General features: G+C 38.2%; 1 protein-coding gene across 5 annotated transcripts in view; it reads right to left on the bottom strand.

Moving 5' to 3' along the window:
• ATRN (attractin) overlaps positions 1-22570 on the bottom strand; it is a 157121-nt gene that overhangs the window by 114957 nt on the left and 19594 nt on the right. For all 5 annotated transcript variants that reach the window (XM_080813911.1, XM_080813912.1, XM_080813915.1 and 2 more), the window contains exons 2-3: positions 5796-5879; positions 1494-1607 (exon numbers count right to left, since the gene is read on the bottom strand). In XM_080813911.1, the coding sequence (XP_080670037.1) occupies positions 1494-1607; positions 5796-5879 (198 nt within the window). The remainder of the gene's footprint in view (positions 1-1493; positions 1608-5795; positions 5880-22570) is intronic.

Genomic DNA, 22570 nt, shown 5'->3' with positions numbered 1-22570 from the left:
CCCGAAAAACTACACCCTCCTGCTTGCTTTGTTGCTGCTGTTGCTTCACGTGTGTGCTCATCAGCTACACAGTCCAGGGGAGCCACAAGGCGATGCACCTGCTTGGCTCAAGTTCCCACAAGGGCCACTGGCAAGCTGAGTCAGAGTGCCCGGCACATAATAGGGACTCCATGAATCCTGAGTCATGAACTCAATGTTGAGTGAACCCCAGAACCCCCAGCAAGTGTTATCATGGAAACATCCTAATACAGACAGTGTCCATGCTTATTGAAGTTTGGGGTGCCTCTCGACATAACCCAAGGTATGCTTCAAATTCTGGCATAAAAGTATGTACTCCCCACACTTGGATGATGACATTTTACTGCTTAGCACAGCCTATCTACCCTACTCTTTGGCTCAATTGGTGAACCTCTGGTTCTCAGTTTAAAGAAATGACCTTGGTTCTCAGCTTAAAGATACGATGGAGAGAATTCTAAGCCAAAGGAAGTGGAGAAATATCAGTGCACATTAGTCCCCTGATTTCCTGTGTCCTTGGGCTGCTGTGTACTGTTTATTCTGTTACCTCCTCACTGACATGAAACGTCAAGACTAACCCCACATGAGGAATACAAAAAATATTTGTTGAATTGATTTCTTTTTAAAGTCAGGGAAATAAAATGTCAGAGAGAAAGAAATCTGGAAAGTCAACTGCAGATGGAAAAAATGACAGCTATGGCTCTCTATAGCCATATATAGAAAAATACATTTTATAAATTCTCTATAAGTAAAAGGAAGAAAAATGGATGGTTTTGAATTTCCATGTAGTCAAAAACATAATAAACAACAAAGCTACTTACTGTTAATAAAAACGAAAATGCCAAAACAATAGAGAACAATCCATATATTTAGTGTTAAGCTGTTTCATTTAACTACTAATCAAGAACACACTTGTCCAAAAAAAAAAAACATAATTGGTATTTTCCTCACTTTCCACAGGTTACTCTTCATTTTCTGTGTATTCTTCCAAAAAGTCCTCCTCAGCCATATTAATGCATATACATAAATACACACACACACACACACACACACACACACACACGATCAAATTCAACAAATAACTCCTGAAAGGCCTATGTGACGAGGACCCCAAGGATAAGGTGAATGGTTCATGATTTAAATTTTTCACAGAAATAATATCCAATATATTACTCACAAAACGTTTTTTAAATGTAAACTGTACCACCACCATAAGAAGTGAGTAAACTTGATACGACTGCCACGATTTTATAGATGAGGAAACTGAAACAAGAGGTCCAATACTCAGCCCAGAAACTTACCCAGTAGCTATAGGAAACCAAGTCAGGCCTAGAGCACAAGTGACAGAGGACTCCAGAACTGGCACCCTCTCCATGAAATAAAGGTGGTAAGTGACAATAAGAGTTTGCAATCTAGGAGGTAAGTCTGAATTCAGAAATCAAATAATGATTAACTAGTACTTATGTGACGAAACTTACCTAAAGGCAGCAACTAGTGGTGCATAAATTGAGTCTCCATCATAAACATATAAATGGTCCCAACTACACTCTGTAGCAAAATGATTGAAACGGAGTCTCATTATTCTATTTGGCCTGAAAAGAACAAGAGAGGCAGTTTATAATAATCATCATAACTATAAAACATTTGAGAAGAAACTAGAGAAAGATCAATTTTTAAAGAACTTACAGGGAGAGAAGAAATGAATAGTACATAAACGACATTCCTTCACATGTCGAAGATTTATTTCCTGCCTACTGTGTGCGAGAGACCATGAAGCACACGGTGGTAAACAAAATCACCCTGACCTATGCCTCTCTGGGCCTTACAGTCTGTACAGTGGCTGTTTTTAAACAGCCTGTGAACCAACCCATTAGCCCTTCCGTTTCTGCACTTCCTTCCTTACTCAACTTCAGATTCCACACCACGTCATTTCACAAACACAACTGCCAGTTCTCTATACTTGCCTACCCTTCTGCCTTTCCATAGAACTACGTGGCCAAGGCCTGGTCTAGAGGACACCAGTTATCTGCTTTGACTGAGATTAAATGCAAAGAAAACTAAGCCTATCACTGGTCCTCTAGAGGTCCTCAAGACCACCAGGTAGGCTGGTTTCAGGACTGGTCACAGCTTACCAACTTCCAACTGGACTTCAATTGTGCCAGCACTGCTACTACTCATTCTCCCTCTCCTTCTCCACAACTGCTGCTCACTCCCAATTACTATTTCAAACCATTTGGTCCCACCTCCCTGCTTAAGCTCAGCACCCAGACAAAAATCTCCCAATTCCCCATTTTCCAAAACAGATACACCCGCCCACTCCTCTGTCCATCTTTCAAACACTCCACATCTCCCTCTCATCTGGAACTTTCCACATCCTCATTTTAATCCCTTTAAGTATCACGTATTTTACAAAAAATAACAAAACATAAAAATGTCAAATCTCAACTCTCCTTCCAGCTATTACCTCTCTCTGCTGAAGACAGTGAACCTCCACACAAGACTTTGCTTTCTCTGTTTCCTCACATCCCACTCACCCTCTTTGCTCTCAAACCTGGCTTCCACCCAAACACTCCACTCAAAAACCTCTTGGTAATGTCAGCACTGTTTATATCCTGGCGATGCCTAATTACATGTCTCCAGCCTAGGCCTTCCCTCTACTCCACACTTGTCTAGCTAACGTCTCTAAGCAAACAACTAAGTAAGTTCATAAACAAGTTAACTCAGCTGATGATGGCTTCTGTGAAGATATGAAAGGAATGCGATGTGTACAACAGGTGATAGGGAATTACCCCCAGAAACCTCTAGAAGATTTGCGAACAAGAGATAAGCCATGTGAAACAGATAGGGAACCATGTTTCGGACAGAGGGAACAGCACCGTCTTAAGGTCCAAGTGAGAAAGAGGTTGATGTGTCCAAGCAACATGAAAACAATCAGTGTGTCTGCAACACAGAAAACAGAGGACACCACACGAGATGAGAAGTGAGAGATGGGCAAGGTGCAACAGCAAAAGCTGGGAGGCCAATTTCAAGGCTATCATAGTGGCCCAGGAAAGACAGGATGGTTGGTGTCTTGCAATGGTAGAGATGAAGATGAAAAGGGGAAGGTAGATGGACTGGGAAGGCATTCTAGAGGGAAAACGGGCAGAACTTACTGACAGGCTGAATATGGGGATAAGGGGAAAGAGGAGTTAAAGGTTTTTTGTTTTTTGTTTTTTTGAGAGAGAGAGACAGAGTGAGAGAGAGTACAAGAAGGGAGGTCAGAGGGAGAAGCAGACTCCCAATGGAGCTGGGAGCCCGATGTGGGACTCGATCCCAGAACTCTGGGACCATGACCTGAGCTGAAGGCAATTGCTTAACCAACTGAGCTACCCAGGAGTTAAAAGGTTTTACTTAGGCTGAGGAGGACGAACCAGGAGCACCTTCAGAGGACTGCCACAGAAGGATGTCAGATAGGAATGAACTGATAGAAAGCATAGGGGCAAACAACTTCTTAAAGCAGCAGTTCTGGAGCTGTGGGCCTCGCGACGCTGGGAGGGACCCTGGGACTCTTTGAGGTGGTCTAGGAGCTCAAACCTATATTCATGATAATCCTAAAATATCACGTGACTTTATCAGCATGTTGGTATTTACTAGGTGCGGAGCGATGGGGGAAGAAAGATACTGCTGGCACCTTGGGACAGAGCGAGGCAGAAGCACCAAACTGGACGAGTAATCCCTGTTATTCTTCACCACTACACACTCACAGAAAAAGGAAAAATGGGTTTTGTGTAAGGGTATCTCTATTAAGTGGTAAAAATGATTAATGTCATTATCTTGAACCACGAGTACACATCTTTTGAATATTTAACAGGACAGGACAGGAAGTACGGACAAAGCACTTCTGCAGCCCAGCACAGGACAGTGGTCTCAAGGAAAATCACTCTTGCAATCGTTTGGGTGGTGAGCTGAACCAATAGCTCTTTTTCCCAGAACACCATCTATCATTTTTACATAAAAGAACAACTAACAGGGCACCTGGGTGGCTCAGTGGATTAAAGCCTCTGCCTTCAGCTCAGGTCATGATCCCAGGGTCCTGGGATCGAGCCCCATATCGGGCTCTCTGCTCAGCAGGGAGCCTGCTTCTACCTCTCTTTCTGCCTGCCTCTCTGCCTACTTGTGATCTCTGTCAAATAAATAAATAAAATCTTAAAAAAAAAAAAGAAATAACAAACTATGGTTATTCAGACTTGTATATCTGTAGATACTTTTTTTTTTTAAAAATGAACAAAGCAAGTCTGTCACTTCAAAGAAAACAACTGACAGTATTTGGTGCCAAAGATAAAATGTAAGCTTTCAAGCAATAATTAGAGTTATGGAAAATTTGCATCTGCCACCCAGATGCAACTTCCCAGTGCTTCAAACTTTCCAATGAGATTAAAGTTGATGTTAACCAAGTGATTTTCTTTCATGTTATGTCATGAAATATATCAAAATTTGGAAGATCTGCATAATTCAGAGAACCATGAGTTTCCAAATAACCCATATGTCCTGTTACAGAACCATCCAAGGGTTAAAGAGCCATTCCAAAGTATAAGAAAACCAACAGATTTTAACTTAAGTTCCCAAAGTTCATGAACATTGAACATTGTTTCAGATTCCACACTGCAATTCACTTTAAAGAAATTACCACCTGTCAAGCTTTGATGTTTGATGGTGTATCAAAAGAGACCATCCAAAATTATTTAAAAGGGTTATTAAAATCTCCTTCCTTTTCCTACTACATATTCAAGAAGACTAATTTTCTTCACATACTTCATCCATAATAACATACCGTAACAAAGTGAATGCAGAAGAAAATATAATAATCTAGCTACCTTCTATCGAGCCACAGAAGAAATTTTATAAAAATGTAAAACAATACCATTCTTTTCAGTGATTTTTTTAAAAATATAGGGTTTATTTTTTCACAGAAATGTCACATGGGCTGACGTATAGTAGGTTTTTAAATGAGTTAATGAAGAATTTAATATTAATTTATAACAATAATAATAAACATAGATATAATCCATACAAACAAAAGTTATTTGGAAATCTCAAAATGTAAGAATGTAAAGGGGTCCTAAGACCACAAAGTTTGAGAAACGTTGCTTTAAAGATCTGCCATAAAGAGAGGTGCCTGGGTGGCTCAGTCAAATAAGTAACTGATTCTTGATTCTGGCTCAGGTCTTGATCTCAGAGTCATGAGCTCAAGCCCCACACTGGGCTCCATGTCCAGCATGGATCCTACTTTAAAAAAAAAAAAAAAAAAAAAGCCATAAGAGAAGAAGGAAAAGGCAAGAGCTGGAGGGTATAGGAGGCCCAGAGAAGAAGCCATTTGAACAGTAACAGTTATTTTTCTTTTCCTGCCCGCAATAAAAATAGGTACTTACAAAAATGATATAATACTGTAATCGTCTACTGCTTTAAGCAAACCATTTCAAATATTCAAGTTTTAACGATTATAATTGAATATACAAATTTCTGGTGTGTACAATTCATTCACAGCTTTAAATCAACACAAAACTTTTTTTCAGATTAACGATGAAGATTAAGAAAAATAAATTCACTTGTCAGATGAAAAGTTATCAAATAAAATACATTTTAAGTACTTTATTTTACAGATTGTTAATTTTACTTATAAAAAAAAGTAATGCCACACTGAGCTTGAAAAAAAAATTAAAACATTAAATAAATAAAATAAATAAAAATAAATAAATAAAAATAAAAATAAAAAATAAAAATAAAAAATTAAAACTACTTACTGTCCTTCAATGAGCCATGTGCACTTCGTTTTATATTTATAATTTCCAGGTCCATCTGTCACAAACCCAGAAGATCCAGTTAGTCTGTAATGCAAATTAAAAAAAAAAAAAAAACACTTAGGTCCATCAAAATTTCACATATCAATATCTTTCTTAAAAGTTAAGCATAGTGGTACATTAATGCATAACCAGAAGAAAATTACTGGATAGTTATAGTCAGAGTATACTAATCTGGGTGAAAAGAATACTTGCTATAAACTTAAGAAAAGGGGGTACAAATACATTAAAACTAACAGGAATAAGCAAAAACATTACTAAATCTTTCCAGCTGAGACAAGAAATCCATACTTTGTACCATGAAAATGGCTACAAGAACTTACTTATAAATATGAGCTGGTTTTTAAAAAGTAAGATCACACAGTTACAGGTACAATTTAAGTGTATCTAATACAGTAACACTGTGGGGAACACAACTGAGATGGGCAAGCACATCAAGCTACAACACACAATGGACCCATCACATTCATCTTCTTCTGAAGGCAATCTACCACACTCCATGAGCAGTGTCCTCCAGAACCTGTCTTCCCTCACTCCTGCCACATCTGAAGTTTGTCAGTATTTTTAGGTCTTGCCAATATGATAGGCATATCCTCATATCTCATTAATGTTTGGACTGCTACTAACCCTGAAGCTTGAATATCTTCTCATATGTTTTGGTCATTTGCATTTCCTTTGTGAATTAAAATTCCATATTCTGCGCCCACTCTGCCACCAAGTTGTCTTTTTCAAATTAATGTTTAGGAGCTCTTTTTATATTAAGGAGCTCCCGTCTGCATGTTAAATACACTATAAATATATTTTCTCAGTTTACTTTTTTCTTTATATTTTGTGTCTGTTATCTTTTGCTATATATAACTTTTTAATATTTAAGAAGGATGCTATTTCCTTCCTCACTGCTGTTTCTAGATCATTTTTCCTCCCTCTTCCATCACCAGTGTCAGCCTTCTGAAATAGATGTTCTCCTCTGGATCTGCTTTCCCTACTTTCTGAGTTAACTACTGGCATCCCAGTTACTCCTTCTCACCCACTGATACTAGCATCTAGCTCACTGACTTCCATTCAACTACATCAACATTCAAGATGTTCCAATCAGAACTCAAGCTCTCCATTTCTTAACTTCACCATTAATGGTCTTTTCCTCCACCCCACATGAGCCATCCACTCCTCTGGGCCCTGCCATTATCTGTGAGAGCAAAAGCACCAAAATCTTCATTTTAGGCATCCTATGCTATGACCACTATATCTTTTGTCTCAAGTTCATTTAGCCTAGCTCCCCTTTTCCAGGAAGTCATCAGCCCTATGGGGACTCCAATCCACTGATTTCTGCATGTTCATCACCCACCTCCCACACACCTGACTTTCCCCTTACCTAGTTAAGATTCCATGGTCCATCACAATTATCATCACCTGCAAATCCCTTGGCTTCTTTCCCCTTCTCTCCCTCTGCTGTACTTACCTGGATATTGATCTCTCCATGACTTACTCCCAATATCCATTTTACCCCCAAAATGTTAGTCTGAGCCAATCGTGGTGTTCTGTGTTCCCTGCCAATAACTGATTAGAAATGTGTATCAGTTAAGATTAGGTTCTAGACCAACTGACAGAAAAATGTAAATTGTAATGGCTTAACCAAGATATAAAGTCCAAAGAAATACAGAGCACCTAAGGGATTTCTATAATCAACAGGGACCTAATGCTCTTCTACCTTGTTGCCCTGTCATCCTCAACATGTGGCTTCCACCTAATAATCCAGGACAGCTGCTCAAACTCCAGCTTTTATTCCCACATTCTACCCAGCAGGAAGGAAAAGAAAACAAGATGCACATCCCCTCCCTCTAAGTCAAATAGGACAATTCAACTTACATCCCCTCAGCCAAAAGTGACTGACATATCTAAATGGAGTTGGAGGCTGAGAAATGTAGCCATTATTCCAGATGACCGTGTACTCAATGAAAAATCAGGATTCCCTTTACTAGCAAAGGGGAGAGAGGCCAAAAAGGTCACTGCTAGTCTCTGTCACAGCATGTAATCTAATACTTGGATGTGAGGGCAAGTCTTGATGGAGAGCTTCCAGGAACTATTTTTTCATTCTTAAGAAAGACACTGTGGTAGACAGGGAGATATATCAGATTAATCTCCCTTTTGAAGAAGGATTTACTGCCTCGTCAACAGGCAGCCTCCCAGCGTCAGTTTCTTCAGGAGCTGCCTTGCCCCAAGTCATGCCTTGCCCACGGCAGCTCACACCATAGAGGGTAGAAAGGCTGGAGCATTTCAATCCAACACTAAACAACTCTGACACACAATCCTTTGCTCTAAGCTCCCCTTTGTCAGGCCTGCATTGAAGTTCAACTTCTTCCTTTACCCAATTCTGCTTCCTGCCCCTTCCTCTCACAGGTGTTATAACCAATTTGTGCCCCAAACTCTATCTCAGCAACACAGCCATCACGCTACGAGGTTGAACACAAAGCCAACACCAAGAATGACAAACCAAAGGAATGCAAAGGTCCAGGAAGAGCAGTACCAACCAACCAACCACAGAGGCCTCTCCAGGTTTATGGGCTAATACAGTTCCCACAGGTTACTGGTTCACTGTGTATGTGTGTGTGTACACAATTTAGGCCCTTCTAGCTCAGAAAGTTTTCTGGTTTTTTACTACGCTTGTTTGGCTCCCAAGAGTTTCTATGTATTTCATATACATAGACATACTCAGGCCTTGGCAAATCAGCATCACTTTTAGAAAAGAATAGGTCGTTTTAATTTTAAATATTCACTGAGTATCTTTAAATCTAGCATTTATATAATTTTACAAATAACGAATAGTTATGATCACAGATGGCCTTTTGTCAACTGAAGGACAATTCTCCCTTTGTAACTTCTCTCCCCAAGTACTCCCACCCACCCTACACTAAGATAAACATTTAACCACCTCGTAAGCATTCTTAACTATTTTTCTTCATACGTATGAGTCCATGATATATGCACAGCTCTCTTCAATTAATGTTTGGCTACACAATTATGCAAACTTTTCTGCATCTTCCTTTTTCTCACGCAACAAAACAGGTATGAGTCTCCATTCATTTTTTCCATGGAGCATTATCTTCTAACCTATTGGGATAGCATTTTTTTCTGCCTTTCTCCTACTAACATTCATTTTGTTTTCAGTCAGCTGGCATTATGCACATTGCTGCAATAAATATCTCTATACATATGGCCTTACTTGTGCTTTAATTTCTAAGAATAGAATCTTAGGAGGAGGATTACTGGGCCAAAGGAAGATGAATTTTAATTGTTAACCAAGCTGCCAAATTACTTCCAAAATGGCTTTAACAATTTACATTTGCACCAGCAGGACGTGAGAGCATGCTCTTCTCCACGTCCCCTCCCCGCCCCACATATTAGATATTTTTGTTTCTTTTACATTGTTAACATGAAATTCTCTGTGTTCTAGTGAATGGCCAGTAGAGTGTTCATTGAAAGGGGAAGGTCAGGAGTACGAACTACACTTTCAGGTCAAGTTTTATATTATCACTGGTGATGCAGGTACACACACTGGTACTGCCTGTGCTCACTTCACCAGCAGTCACACAAAGGCATCTGATTGAAACAGAAAGACTCTTCAATAATAGGAAACCAGAGATACAGAGAATTAGTAACTCCTTGCTTCTACCAAGTTTCCAATTCAAGAATACACTGGGGGTGATTCTGCACAACAAACATACAGGGAAAACAGGGGAACCCTCCATAGGAGGCAGGTTTCAAAGGAGCCACCTTATAATTATTTCTTTTTAATTATTATTAAAGTACATTGGTATTATTACCAAGCAATGTGGCTGATTTAAAAAAAAAACCCACAAACCTCAACTTTTCTCACCTGTTTAGATTTTCTTTGTGGTCAAGTATGTTGGACATCGATAAACTTTAATCAAAGTTCCTCGGACATTAAAAAAAAAAAAAAGTCTATCGTAGGAATGTAAACTAGTACTGATTCATGTGTAATTCAGTTTATTGAATGCACTATTCAACTCCCTCATATTCTCCCTGTTACCTACTAGATCTATTTCTGAGAAAGGCGTATTGAAATCCCACACCATGACACATTTACCATGTTATTTTTGCCTTATGTATTTAGCTATTTAGTCAAATAAGCTTATAACTTTTAGACTGTCATAAACTGTCCCTTTTATCATGATAATAACCATTTATATAGTTTGATGTTCAGGTTTCATCTTGTCTATTATTATAATTACTGATTTTTTGTTGTTGTCTTCCTGGGCCATAGATCTTTAACCAATTCTTTATTTTTCATATTTCCTTATCAAATTTTCAAAAGTTTCTTTCTTCTAAACAGGACATGGTTAGGTTTTGTTTCTTAACCTAGCCTGACAGTTTTATCAGCACAATATAATTTTTCACATTTAGTGTGACTGCTATACCGATTTGATTCCTTCCAACCAAAATTTTAAATCAGTCTTAGGAGCAATTTATATACAAATGGCATCTTAAATGTACAATTTCTTAAGTTGTGACAAGTGTATATACATGTGGAACCCTCCCAAACAGCACATAAGACAGGTCTGTTACCCCCAAAAGCTCCTTCGCACCACTTTGCAGTTAATCTCTCCCAACACTGATCTTATTTCCATCACTACAGACCAGTTTTATACAACATGATTTAATAAAAGCGTACAGAGACTCTCTTGTGCCTTGCTTCTTTTGATCAGCCTGATGCTTCTCAGTATGATGTGTATCAGTAGTTGGTTCCATCCCATTGCTGAGTAGCCTTCTACTGCATGAATATACCACAGCTTGTTTATTCATTCTCCTCCTGATGGACACTTGGATTACGTAGTTACATGAATAAAGCTGCTAAGAACACTAGTGTACAAGCCTTTGTGTGGACATGTGTGGACACTCCTCTTGGATAAATAAGTAAAAGCGAAATCACTGGATCAAAATTGATATATCAGATTTAAAGAAACTGCCATAATTGTTTTCTAAGTGGTTACACCATCTTATACTTCCATCATCAAGGAATGAATCTTTGCTGCTCCCAGGTCTCCCATTAATCCCCTTATCTCAAGCTCCAGTGAGATTCTCCCCATCGACTTAGCAACATACTGAACTTGTGGAGGTCAGGAAGATCTACTATACATCACACCATCCAGGATCTGAAGCTTTACGGTCTCTGTCCCTTGCTACACTGGCCCAGCTATACACTAGTTCTCTGTCTAGGAGGATCACAACAGATCCTAGATCCTAGAGTTTCCTATAGGTCCCCCCAGCAAGCTGGCTCAAGAAAAACAAAGTGCTTGCAGTTGGGAGAGCCAGGGAAGCAAGACTCACTGAGGCTGCCATGTTCCTATCAGGCTGCCATGTTCCTCATATCCCTCTTGGCTCCTCTTCATGGCTAAAATCCATTTATGTTTGGATTTTCTGTTGCTTTCAAGTAAAACCATCCCAACTACGAATTTTGCCAATTCTATGATGGAGCCTCTTCCCTTAATAGTTCAGAAATCAGGATATACTATAAAGTCAATGGCATGTCACAGTTTAAAGGAAGTGGTTTTTCTTTCTTAGTGGTACACAAGATAAGGGTGCACTTTACACTCAATGGCATCTTAGCAAGTTGAAGTTACACATACAGCAAAACTCTAAACCTGGTTGAACCCAACTCTGCTTACTCTGTATGTGCAACCAAGTAGCTGGCTAAAACTGGAGACACAATGTTGTGCTGACTGGTCTCACTTCACATTTATAAACACACATTTCAAATAAGTTCTCAGCACTGTAGGACAACAATCCTTCCATTTTCCTGGCCAGCTCACTTTTATGCCTTATTATCTTTCAACTTCCCAAATCCTCTTCCCTCTTTCCAATTTCAACTGCTGATTAGTGGATTGCTTTACTCATTTCATGTGTATTTTCCCCCAGTGGAATGTAAACTTCATAACAGTAAAGATTTTTGTCTCTTCTGTTCTCTATTTCCAGTGCCTAGAAGCGTGCCTGGCATCTTAATGACACTAAGTGAATAGTGGTAGAAGAAATAAATTAGGAGAACTACATTTTCTTTCCATTACTAAATGCATGCGCTTTCCCCTAGTTACGATGGATAAACTATCTAAATTCATCTAGGGTTAAATCCTCTACCTGGGTCCAGAATTCTCTACTCAATCAAGGGCACCAGCAGAACAAACCCAATTCCAACCCCAACCCCACACTTCTCTCTACTGGATCAGCATGAGATGAGCTATTGGATTTCCTTCTTAAAAAATAAACTTCCGGGGGGCGCCTGGGTGGCTCAGTGGATTAAGCAGCTGCCTTTGGCTCAGGTAATGATCTCAGGGTCCTGGGATCGAGCCCCGCATCTGCCTCAGCATCCCTGCTGAGCGGAGAGCCTGCTTCCCCCTCTCTCTCTGCCTGACTCTCTGACTACTTGTGATCTCTCTGTCAAGTAAATAAATAAAATCTTTAAAAATAAATTAAAAATAAAAAATAAATAAACTTCCGGGGCGCCTGAGTGACTCAGTGGGTTAAAGCCTCTGCCTTCAGCTCAGGTCATGATCCCAGGATCCTGGGATCGAGCCCTGCCCTGCATGGGCTCTCTGCTCAGCAGGGAGCCTGCTTCCCCCTCTCTCTCTGCCTGCCTCTCTGCCTACTTGTGATCTCTGTCTGTCAAATAAATAAATAAAATTTAAAAAATAAAATAAAATAATAAACTTTCTTCATCTTATGTTCCACTCGTGCTATTGTCATTTCTGTGCTTTTACAGCAAGTCTTGAGAATTATCTACTCTCACTGACAACTCTCTAACCTACTAATTTCTTACCCCAATCCAGCTAGTTAGGTTTAACCTTAACTTCCCCAGCCCCCCAAAATCCCTTAGTTAAGGTATATGAGCCTTTGAAATAGTTGATGCCTCTTTCTTTAAAAAAAAAAAAAAAAAAAAAAAAAAAAGATTTTTTTTAATTTTTGCTAGGGAGAGAGAGGGAGCACAAGCAGGGGCACTGTGGGGGTATGGCAGGCAGAGGCAGGCTCCCCACTGAGCAGAAAGCTTGATCCCAGGACTGGGGACCATGATGGGAACCGAGGCAGACACTTAACTGAGTGAGCCACTCCAGCACCCAATGCCTCCCACTTTCTTAAAATACTTTCTTGGGGCGCCTGGGTGGCTCAGTGGGTTAAAGCCTCTTTCTTTGGCTCAGGTCATGATCCCAGGGTCCTGGGATCGAGCCCCATATCAGGCTCTCTGCTCAGCAGGGAGCCTGCCTCCCTTCCTATCTCTCTCTGCCTGCCTCTCTGCCTACTTGTGATCTCTGTCAAATAAATAAATAAAATCTCTAAAATAAATAAATAAATAAATAAAATAAAATACTTTCTTCACTTGGTTTCCAAAACCCCCCATTCTCAATTCACAGCTTCTTCTCAGTACCCTCTGATAAGCCCACTTTCTTGACCCAGTCAGCCTCTAGTTATAGGAATGCCCCAGGGCTCCACCTCAATCTGCTTCTCTGCACGAAGGCATACTGATCTCATACTGTCGAAAAACATTAAATACTACCTATATATATTTTTAATAATGGAATTTTCATCTCTGTGATAGTAACCCCATTCTCCTGGTTATCCCAGGCAAAAACTATGAATAATACAAGCACATCCTCTGTACAAAACAAACAAACAAACAAACAAACACCTCTTTTTTTTCCTTTCCAATATTTACGACTTTATTATTTTTCTGACCTTATTGTAATTAGTTAAGATCTGTTATGGCATGGAAAAGAATTGGTGATTGGTAAAACTGGTGAGGTCTTGTTCTCAATCTCAGGGGAAAACTTTCATTATTTCACCAGTGTGATATTTACCTTATGTTCTTTGTAAAACCCTTACTTAATACCAGATTAAGGAAGTACCTTTCTATTTCTAGTTTACTAAAGATTTTTAACATTAGTGAGTGTTGAATTCTATTTTTTTAAAAAAAAACTGTGTATCTAATGGTCATTTGCTTTTTCTCCCTTATTCTATTAATGCTGTGAATGATATTCATTTTCAAATATTAAATTGACACTGAATTTCTCAAATAACCCAAGTTGATCATGATTCTTTTTATATTTTGCTGGATACAGTTTGCAAATATTTTAAATTTGCTTTACAGCTTCATAAACTAAACTGACCTGCTTTTTATTTGTCAAGTTTTGATAACAAAATTAGCTGGAACAGGAAAGGAATTTCTCCTATTTTCCTATCTGTAAGAGAGTCTAAGATTGATGACATTTCTCTTGTAAAAGTTTGGGAGAATTCACAGGTAAAACCATCTGGGCCTGGAGTTCTCTTTTACGCAAGTTGGTCTTATTAGAGTTTGCCATTTCATCTAAATTTTTCAAATTTATTGGAATAAACTTATTACTAATATCCTATGATTTTTCCAATGCATGTAGGATCTATAGTGATGTCCTCCTTATTATTGATCAGTAATTTGTTTTCTTTTTATCAATCTCTCCAGCAGCTTATCAATTTTGTCTTTTCTTTCATACATATATATTTTATTTAAGTAATCTCTACGGCCATTCAGGCGCCCCTCAATTTTGTTTTTTCTGTTCTAATGACTTTGAGTATATTTTTGCAGTTTTTTATTTTCTTGAGTTGAAAACAAATCACTGACTTCCAACCTTTCTTCTTATTTAGTGTATACATTTAAAACCCTTTCATTCTCAGCATTGCATTAGTTGTACCCATAGTTCTCATATATAGTACTTTTATTATCTTTTAGCTCAAAATTTCAAATTCCCAGGGTGATTTCCTTTTTGATTTATGATTATTTTGAAGAGCACAGTAACTATATGGTGCAATATTCTCTGTATGTCAATTAGGACACGTGTTTTAAAATCTTTGTTCTATTAATTACAGAGAAGAGTGTTAAGATATTTTTTAACACCTATGGATGTTAAAAAAGCAGGAGGAAAACCTAATGAGGAGCAGTTTATATGCATGGTTTTAAGGTGTTTCCCCCATATTGCTTATAAGTTGCAAGGAAGGAATAAAATAATTAGATAGCCAGGGGGGAGGGGACAGACAACACCTCAAACAGGAGAATAAAATTAATATAAAAAATAAGGAAAATAGAGGTATCATACACCTCCAGGTACGAGATCCTGAGAAGGGCCATCCTTCACCTATGCAGTATTCTGATCAAGGATGTATAATTTGAATCTAACCATGAGGAAATATGAAACAAAAGCAAAATAAAGAACTGGATTAAAATGGGGGGGGGATATCCATGAAAGAGTGTGAATATCATTTTTTTTTAAAAGGAAGAAAGGCAGTAGAAATGCTCTACATCAGGACTCAGCAAATTACAGTCCTTAGGCTAAATCCTGCCTGCTGATTGTTCATGTAAATAAATTTTTTTGGAACACAGCCAAGCCCTTTTGCTTACTTGTCAATGGCTACTTCATGTTACAAGAGCAGAAGTGAGTAACTGTACAGAGACAAAGCAGAAAATATTTACTATCTAGTTCTTTACAGAAAAGATTTGCTGACCCATGTTCTACATTAAAGCAGGCTACAGAGACATAACAATTAGATGCAGTACCCAAACCTAGACCACATCTGGTAATGGAAGGGGTGGAAGCAAATAATATAAAAGGACATTACTAGGTCAACTGACAAAATGTAGTACAAACAATATAATAGATAAAGGTACTATATCAATGTTAAGCATACTGAAGGTGAAAACCTTAAGACTTAAGTCTCTTAAAATGATCACTACCCTTGGAAAATACACACTAAAATATTTAAAGGGTCAAGAGCCATGAGATATATCTCTCAAATGGTTCAAGGAAAACCACTGTGTGTATGTGTGGAAAAGAGAGAGCACAAGAAAGTTCATAAATGACAGACTATTTTTCAGCCCTCTGTCTCTCTGTGCTTCTGCACAGGAATGTTTTCCCAACATACCTTATTCGTTGATTCTCTTTTCATCTGCATCTAAGATTCCTAAAATCAGTTACTGTATTTTCAGTTTCTGTTAATTCTTTTTTATATTTTCTCTTTGCTGAAATTGTTTAAACTCTTAAAGCCATCATTTATTTCAAAGTCTGTTTCTAGTCATTCTAATGGCTGACTCTTCTGTCTCTCCACTAATGTCCTTTTTCTGTCCAAGCCGGAACCCAACACTGCAGTTAGGTGTCATGTCTTCATGCCTCCCTGAACCTGTGTCTTTTTAACAATTTAAATTTTAGTTGAGATAATAGATTCACAATATAAGAAAGCATGCAGTTATAAGAAATAATTCAGAGTGATTCCTTACATACTTTGACCAAGTTCCCTAAATGGTAACGTTTTTTAAAACTACAGTAAAATATCACAACTAGAACACTGACGTTGATAAGTCAATCTTATTCAAATGTCCACAGTTTTACTTATACTCGTGTGTGTGTGTGTACGTGTCTGTGTTGAAGTTTTGCACAATTCTGTTACCTGTGTAGATTCATGCATCCACCACCAGTCAAAATACTAAATGGATCCAGCACAAGGATTCCTCATACTGCCCCTTTGTAACTATACAGCTCCCTCCCACAACCTTCCCCCACCCAACAACCACTTTACATTCTTAACCCCTGGCAACATTTAATCTGTCATTTTATCTTTATGCAATGTTCCTTTTTATCTCTATAATTTTCTTTGCTCTAAAGCATAATCTGTCAGTTATTAGCATAACTATTCCTACCCTTTATTTTTTTCAATTAATTCTAGCATGGTATATTTTTTTCATTCTTTTACTTTCTACCTACATATGTTGTTGAATTTGAAGTGACTTTTCCTACAAGCAGCACGTAGTTGGATCACATTTTTTCATCCAATTTGCATTTCCATTTTAGGTAATTATTACATTTATAGTAATTACAGATATGTTAAGGCTTAAGTCAGCCACTCTATTATTTGCCTTACATTGTTTTCTCTGGTCCTCATTCTGTTTCTCTCTTTTTGTCTTTCTGTGGGTCATCTGAACATTTTTTAAGATTCCGTCTTGATTTATTTATATTGTTTTTATCTTTTTGTGTATTTTCTTTGTAGTTACTATTGGCACCAGAATACACACATGTGACTTAGAAAAATCTACTAGTAATAATGCTCTACCACTTCCATTTAGGTCCTTTATCGTCACCATTTTATTTTTTAAAATTATTTATTTATTTGAGAGAGAGTACATGCATGAACTGGGGGGAGGGGGGAGCAGCGCATGGGGAAATCTCAAGCAAACTTCCTGCCCAGCCCAGAGACTGATGTGGGGCTCGACCCCACAACCCCAAGATGACAAACCCAGCCAAAACCAAGAGCTGGATGCTCACCTGACTGATCCACGCAGGAGCCCCTATCTTCACCACTTAAAATATCATCATATTTAGTATTAGATGGTTTTAAAACACTTAATTTGGGGGGGGGGAGGAGAGAGAGAATCTCAAGCAGACACCCCACTGAGCAAGGAGCCCAACATGGGGCTCGATCATATGACCCCAGGATCATGACCTGAGCTGAAATCAAGAGTCGAATGCTTAACCAACTGAGCCACCCAGGTATCCCTGGTTTTATATTTTTTATTCAGTCATCAAATATGATTGCTAACACTCAGGAGTACTCTCCATTGTTCCTTCTTTTTTCTTGATGCTACATGATTGACTCTTTTAACATTTCTCTCTAGCTCAAAGAACTTCCTTCAGCCAATCTTTCATGAAAGATCTGCTAGCAACAAATTCTTTTCATTTTCTACCATCTGATAATGTTTATTTCCCTTTAATTCCTGAGGGACAGTTTTGCTGAATACAGAATTCACAAATGACAGTTGTATAATTTCAACACTTGAAAAACAGTATGCTGTTTCCACTGGCCCCCATGCTTCAGATGAGAAATCTGTTATCTGCACAGGTGTTCCCCATCATTTCGCTCTGGCTTTCAAGACTTCTTCTTGGCCCTTAGGTTTCTAGGCTTTTATACTGTATATATTTACGTAAGAATATACTTAACATACTATACGTATATACTTAACCTAAGTATATACTTATACTGTATACATTTATACATATTATATATACTAAACATATTTAGGTAAGTATATACTTCTCTATTTGTAAGTATATACTTGATCTATTTGTCTATTCTTTCGCCAATACCAACTATCTTGATTACTGTAGCTTTATAGTAAGTCTTGAGGTCAGGTAGTGTTGGTCCTCCAACTTTGTTCTCCTTCAATATTGTACTGACTACTCTGTTGGTTTTTGGTTTTTTTTTCCCTCTCCATATAAATGTTAGAATCAGTTTGTCAATATCGACAAAATCACTTACTGGGATTTTGATTGTATAGATCAAGTTGGGATAAAGGGAAGAACTGGTATGTTGACAATATTGAGCCTTCTCACCCATGAGCAGGGAATATATCTCCGTGTACTTAGTTCTTTGATTTTGTTCTTTAGAGAATATAGTTTTCCTCATATAGCTCTTCTACACATTTTGCTAGACCTATGCCTAAGTATTTCACGTTTGGTGGTGCTAACATAAATGGTATTGTGTTTTTAATTCCAAATTCCACTTCTTCATTCCTGGTATATAGGAAAGCAACTGAGTTCTGTGTATTAACCTTGCATCTATCTCACACATTTAGATTTCAAGAGTCCAATTATGATGCATCTTGGTGGGGATTTGAGCTTTTCTTGTATGGGGTTCACAATCTCTTGAATCTGCAGGTTTCTTTTGCCAAATTTGGTACATTTTCAGCCATTACCTCTTTTAAAAACTGTTTCAGCCTCACTCTCATTCCTTTCTGGGACTCCAATTATACAAGTGTTAGATCTTTTGCCCCACAGATCATTTTGTCAAGTCTATTTCCTCTCTGTTGTTCAGATTGGGGGATCTCTATTGTTCAGTTCTCAAGTTTACTGATTTTATCCTCTATTACTGTCATTCTACTAATTGAACCCATCTAACAAGTTGGGGAGGGGGCGTTATTGTTATTGTGTTATCCAATTCTAAAATTTCCATTTGGTTCTTTCTAATTTCATTTGTAATTTGGTTCTAATTAATTTTACTTAGGTCTTTGCTGAGATTTTGTACTTTTATTTCTTTCAAGACAATTTTAATTGATTTTAAAGCATTTTTATGACAGTTGATTTAAGATTTCTGTGAAAAAATTCTAATATCTGATTTATCTTGGGTTGGTATCTGTTGATTGCCTTTTCTAATTCAAGTTGCAATTTACTTTGTTCTTGGTATGACAAGTCATTTTCTCTTGTATCTTGAATATGTTGTCTATTATGTTAGAAGTCACTAACATATGGTCTCATAAAAGATTTTATTTTAGCAGGTAGTCACCCTGTTTAGTTTTAGCATATGGATCTTGACCCAGTTTTCTGGGCTATTATTCCAATGGCAGATTAATTTTCAGAGTTTCTGTGGTGTTATCTGCCCCACACTGCTTACCTGGTACTACTGTGCTCCCAGGCATCCCTGCCAGTGCTGCCAGAGTGGATGAAAGGAGTTTCCCCAAGCCAGGCTGCCAGGTGCCTCTTCATGGGGGAGGGGTGTAATGGCCCTAGGTTCCCCCCTGCCCAACAACCCCTGCTTCCCAGAATCTCTAAGCAGTAAAGGCAACTCTTGAGGCCACAGAGAAAAAGAGGCCTCCCAGAACAAGCTGCTTCCCATAGCTGGGTCCCTCTTGCCAGTTCCACCCACCTGCCCTTGTATATCTCTGGCTAGGGGAGAAAAAACTCATGCCCACATAACTAAAGAGACTACCCTGCACTAAGCTACTTGTAGATGTGTCCTTTTTGCCAGTAGCGTTCACCCTGGTATCTTTAGGTGGGGGAGGAGATCCTGAAGTCCTCAAGCACAAAGATGCTTCTCAGACTAGAATCCTCGCTGCAACTGAGTCTCTCTCCCTAGTTCTGCCCATTTGCCTCGATAGCTCTCGGTGGAAAAGGAAAGTCTCAAGACAGGTAGGAAAAAGAGTGCTTTGTCTCCACACTTATATTCAGTGGGATTCCTAACTGATCCCCCTTGTTGATGATATTAAGCTTGCCTGATGTTTTCAGAGGGAATTCCATTTGATTCATGGAAAAAATGAGCCTACCTGGACTGCATTCCATTGCTAAGTCAGAGGGTCAGGAAGCACTGGGTCTGGGAGGCCTTCTTCTGTTGGGTGGAAGGATGCAAGACATGCTACAGCTATACTGTTCTTCTAGTCCCGTGGTCTCAAACCAGCTTCTTCTTACAACCTTTCAGAGTTGTCCTTTGATTGTCTTCTGCACCAGTTTCAGGATTTTTAGCAGAGAAAATGCATCTATCCTATCTCATCTGTACTGGAAATCTCCCTATGAGTCTGCTTCAATTATGTTTTCTCTTTTGATTTTTAGCCAATTCTTTTGTCTTTATTAAATATCTGGTTATTTTTTATTTAATGCCAGACTAAGTTTTATAATACACTATGTTATAAACATATATATAATAAAGTTACATGTAAATACATATTACATATTCTCAATAATATATAAAAATTATACAGATAACTTGAATCAATGGTTGATGGTGTCTTTCTCCAGAGCAAACTTTTATCTACTACTAGGAAGCAATAAAGCTAGGAGCAGGTCTCCTTAATCCAATCAAGGACTGAGGTGATCTGAAAGCTGACTTCAGCCTTTGTGAAAGCTAATCCTTAAAGTGCATCCTATCCTTCAGAGTTCCCAACTAACAGCCTGGGCTGGTTTCCAGTGCCTCTCCTTCTCTGCAGGCCCTGAACCCTAATTTTATCCCCCAACTCTGCATAACTACCAAAGTCTCTACTTAGAATCTCAGCCTCTCTGCTACCACTTTGTTCAACCTCTTACATGCACATTTCAAATCACTCCAAGGGAAAAGCTATACTGAAATTTGGCCTCACCCCTCTGAGCTTTCCTTCTCCAAAATATGTATACCGCAAGTCCTTGCTATCTGCCGTGCTTACTTTCCAAAGTCTTTAAACAGGTTTTTTAAAAAAATATTTTCCAGTTTTTCCAGTTGTTCTCAGTTGGGAGTGTCAGCTTAGAAAAAGGTATTCTACCACCGATATGACATTTCCCCAGTAGTTTTGTGATAGAAAAAGATGTTTCAAGCTCATTTTATAGACTTCCTGGCTCCCTTTTTCCAAGGTACCCTACGTTCCTTCTAGTGGGAATTATTATTTAGAGAACAGAGTCTGGAATTAGAAATGCTTAATGCTATCCAGGTGGGTTTCTGAGATTTTTCTTAGTAGAGAGAACTAGGAAATATATTTTTTAAAAAGAAAATACAGGGGTGCCTGATTAGCTCACTTGGAAGAGCACATGACTCTTGATCTCAGGGTTGTAAGTTCAAGCCCCACTTTGAGGATGAAGGTTAGTTAAAAAAATAAATAAATAAAATAGAAAAGAAAATACATCATGAATTCATACTGATAATTCTGAGTCAAATTTAGGATCCCAGAATTCTTACCCAATTTTTCTGACTGTATCTCTTTTCCAAAACCAAAATCTATGGCCTCCATTCAATGTCACTATCTACTTGCTTACAAACATATAACACATATTATAATAAAATAACAATACCAATATTATTACCAATTACTATAATAATCTCATTACTAAAACCGAATTACGATATCTTTGCAGTTCTTTGTCTTTAGGGGCATATACTATTAGAAACTTACAGTCAAATTACTATGTTTCAGTCTCTTGAAATACTATATGCTTCAGCCTCAAACTGATATACATTTAGGCTCACTTATTTCATTTTGCATTTGATTTTTTTGAATTGCTTTTTTCCTCTCATTTTATTCTTATAATATGGTAAGGCATTTACATGACTCTATAAAGTCTAACCCACAAAACACAAAGTATATTCTAAGTCTAGATTCTGTACCTATTTCTTCCACCCAATCCCCTCCTTCTCCTCAGAGTAACTATTCTTGTTAGTTTCTGGTTTACCATTCCTTTGGTGGGTCTATGTAGATACACCACAATATATACTTACATGTTTACAGGCCCCTTTCTTTGAAAACTGGTAGCATACAATACCACTGTCCTGCTCTTTGCTTTTTTCATTAAACAATATATTCTCAAGATGACCACATAGCATATACAGAGATAGTCCTTGTTCCTTTTTATAGTTACTCCCTTTAGAGTACTCCATTGTGTGGATATGTTGTATTTTACCTAAACAGTCTTCTAATGATCTGAGCCCTGACTAAACTGCTATTCAATTTTGCTTCATAATTTAAATTCATATAAAAATTCAAATGGTCTTACTGTGATGGCCAGACCAACTAATTTGCTGCCATTCTGGCCTTTGCTATCACAGCTTTAGCAAAGAAGCTAACCACATAAGCAAGAAGCCAAACACATGAACAAAGCCCCTACTCAAACCCCTGATAGAGTTCTCAACTAGAATACACATCAAAATCAGCCACAGATCTTTAAAAAACACAAATGATGGGGCCCCAACACAAACCCCTCTCACCTGGGATCTAGCATTGCATTCGTGTCTTTAAAAGCTCCACAAATGATTTTTTTAAGATTCTTTTTTTTTTTTATTTGAGGGAAAGAGAGTGAGAGTGTGCATATGCACAAGTCAGGGGGAGAGGGAGAAGCAGATTCCCTGCTGAGCAGGGTGCCAGATGTGGGGCTAGATCCCAGGATCACAACCTGAGCCAAAGGCAA

Source organism: Martes martes (genome assembly GCF_963455335.1).
Source record: "Martes martes genome assembly, chromosome: 9".
NCBI lineage: Eukaryota > Metazoa > Chordata > Mammalia > Carnivora > Mustelidae > Martes > Martes martes.
Note: the sequence above shows the minus strand (reverse complement) of the source record. Positions and strands in the feature narration are given on the sequence as shown.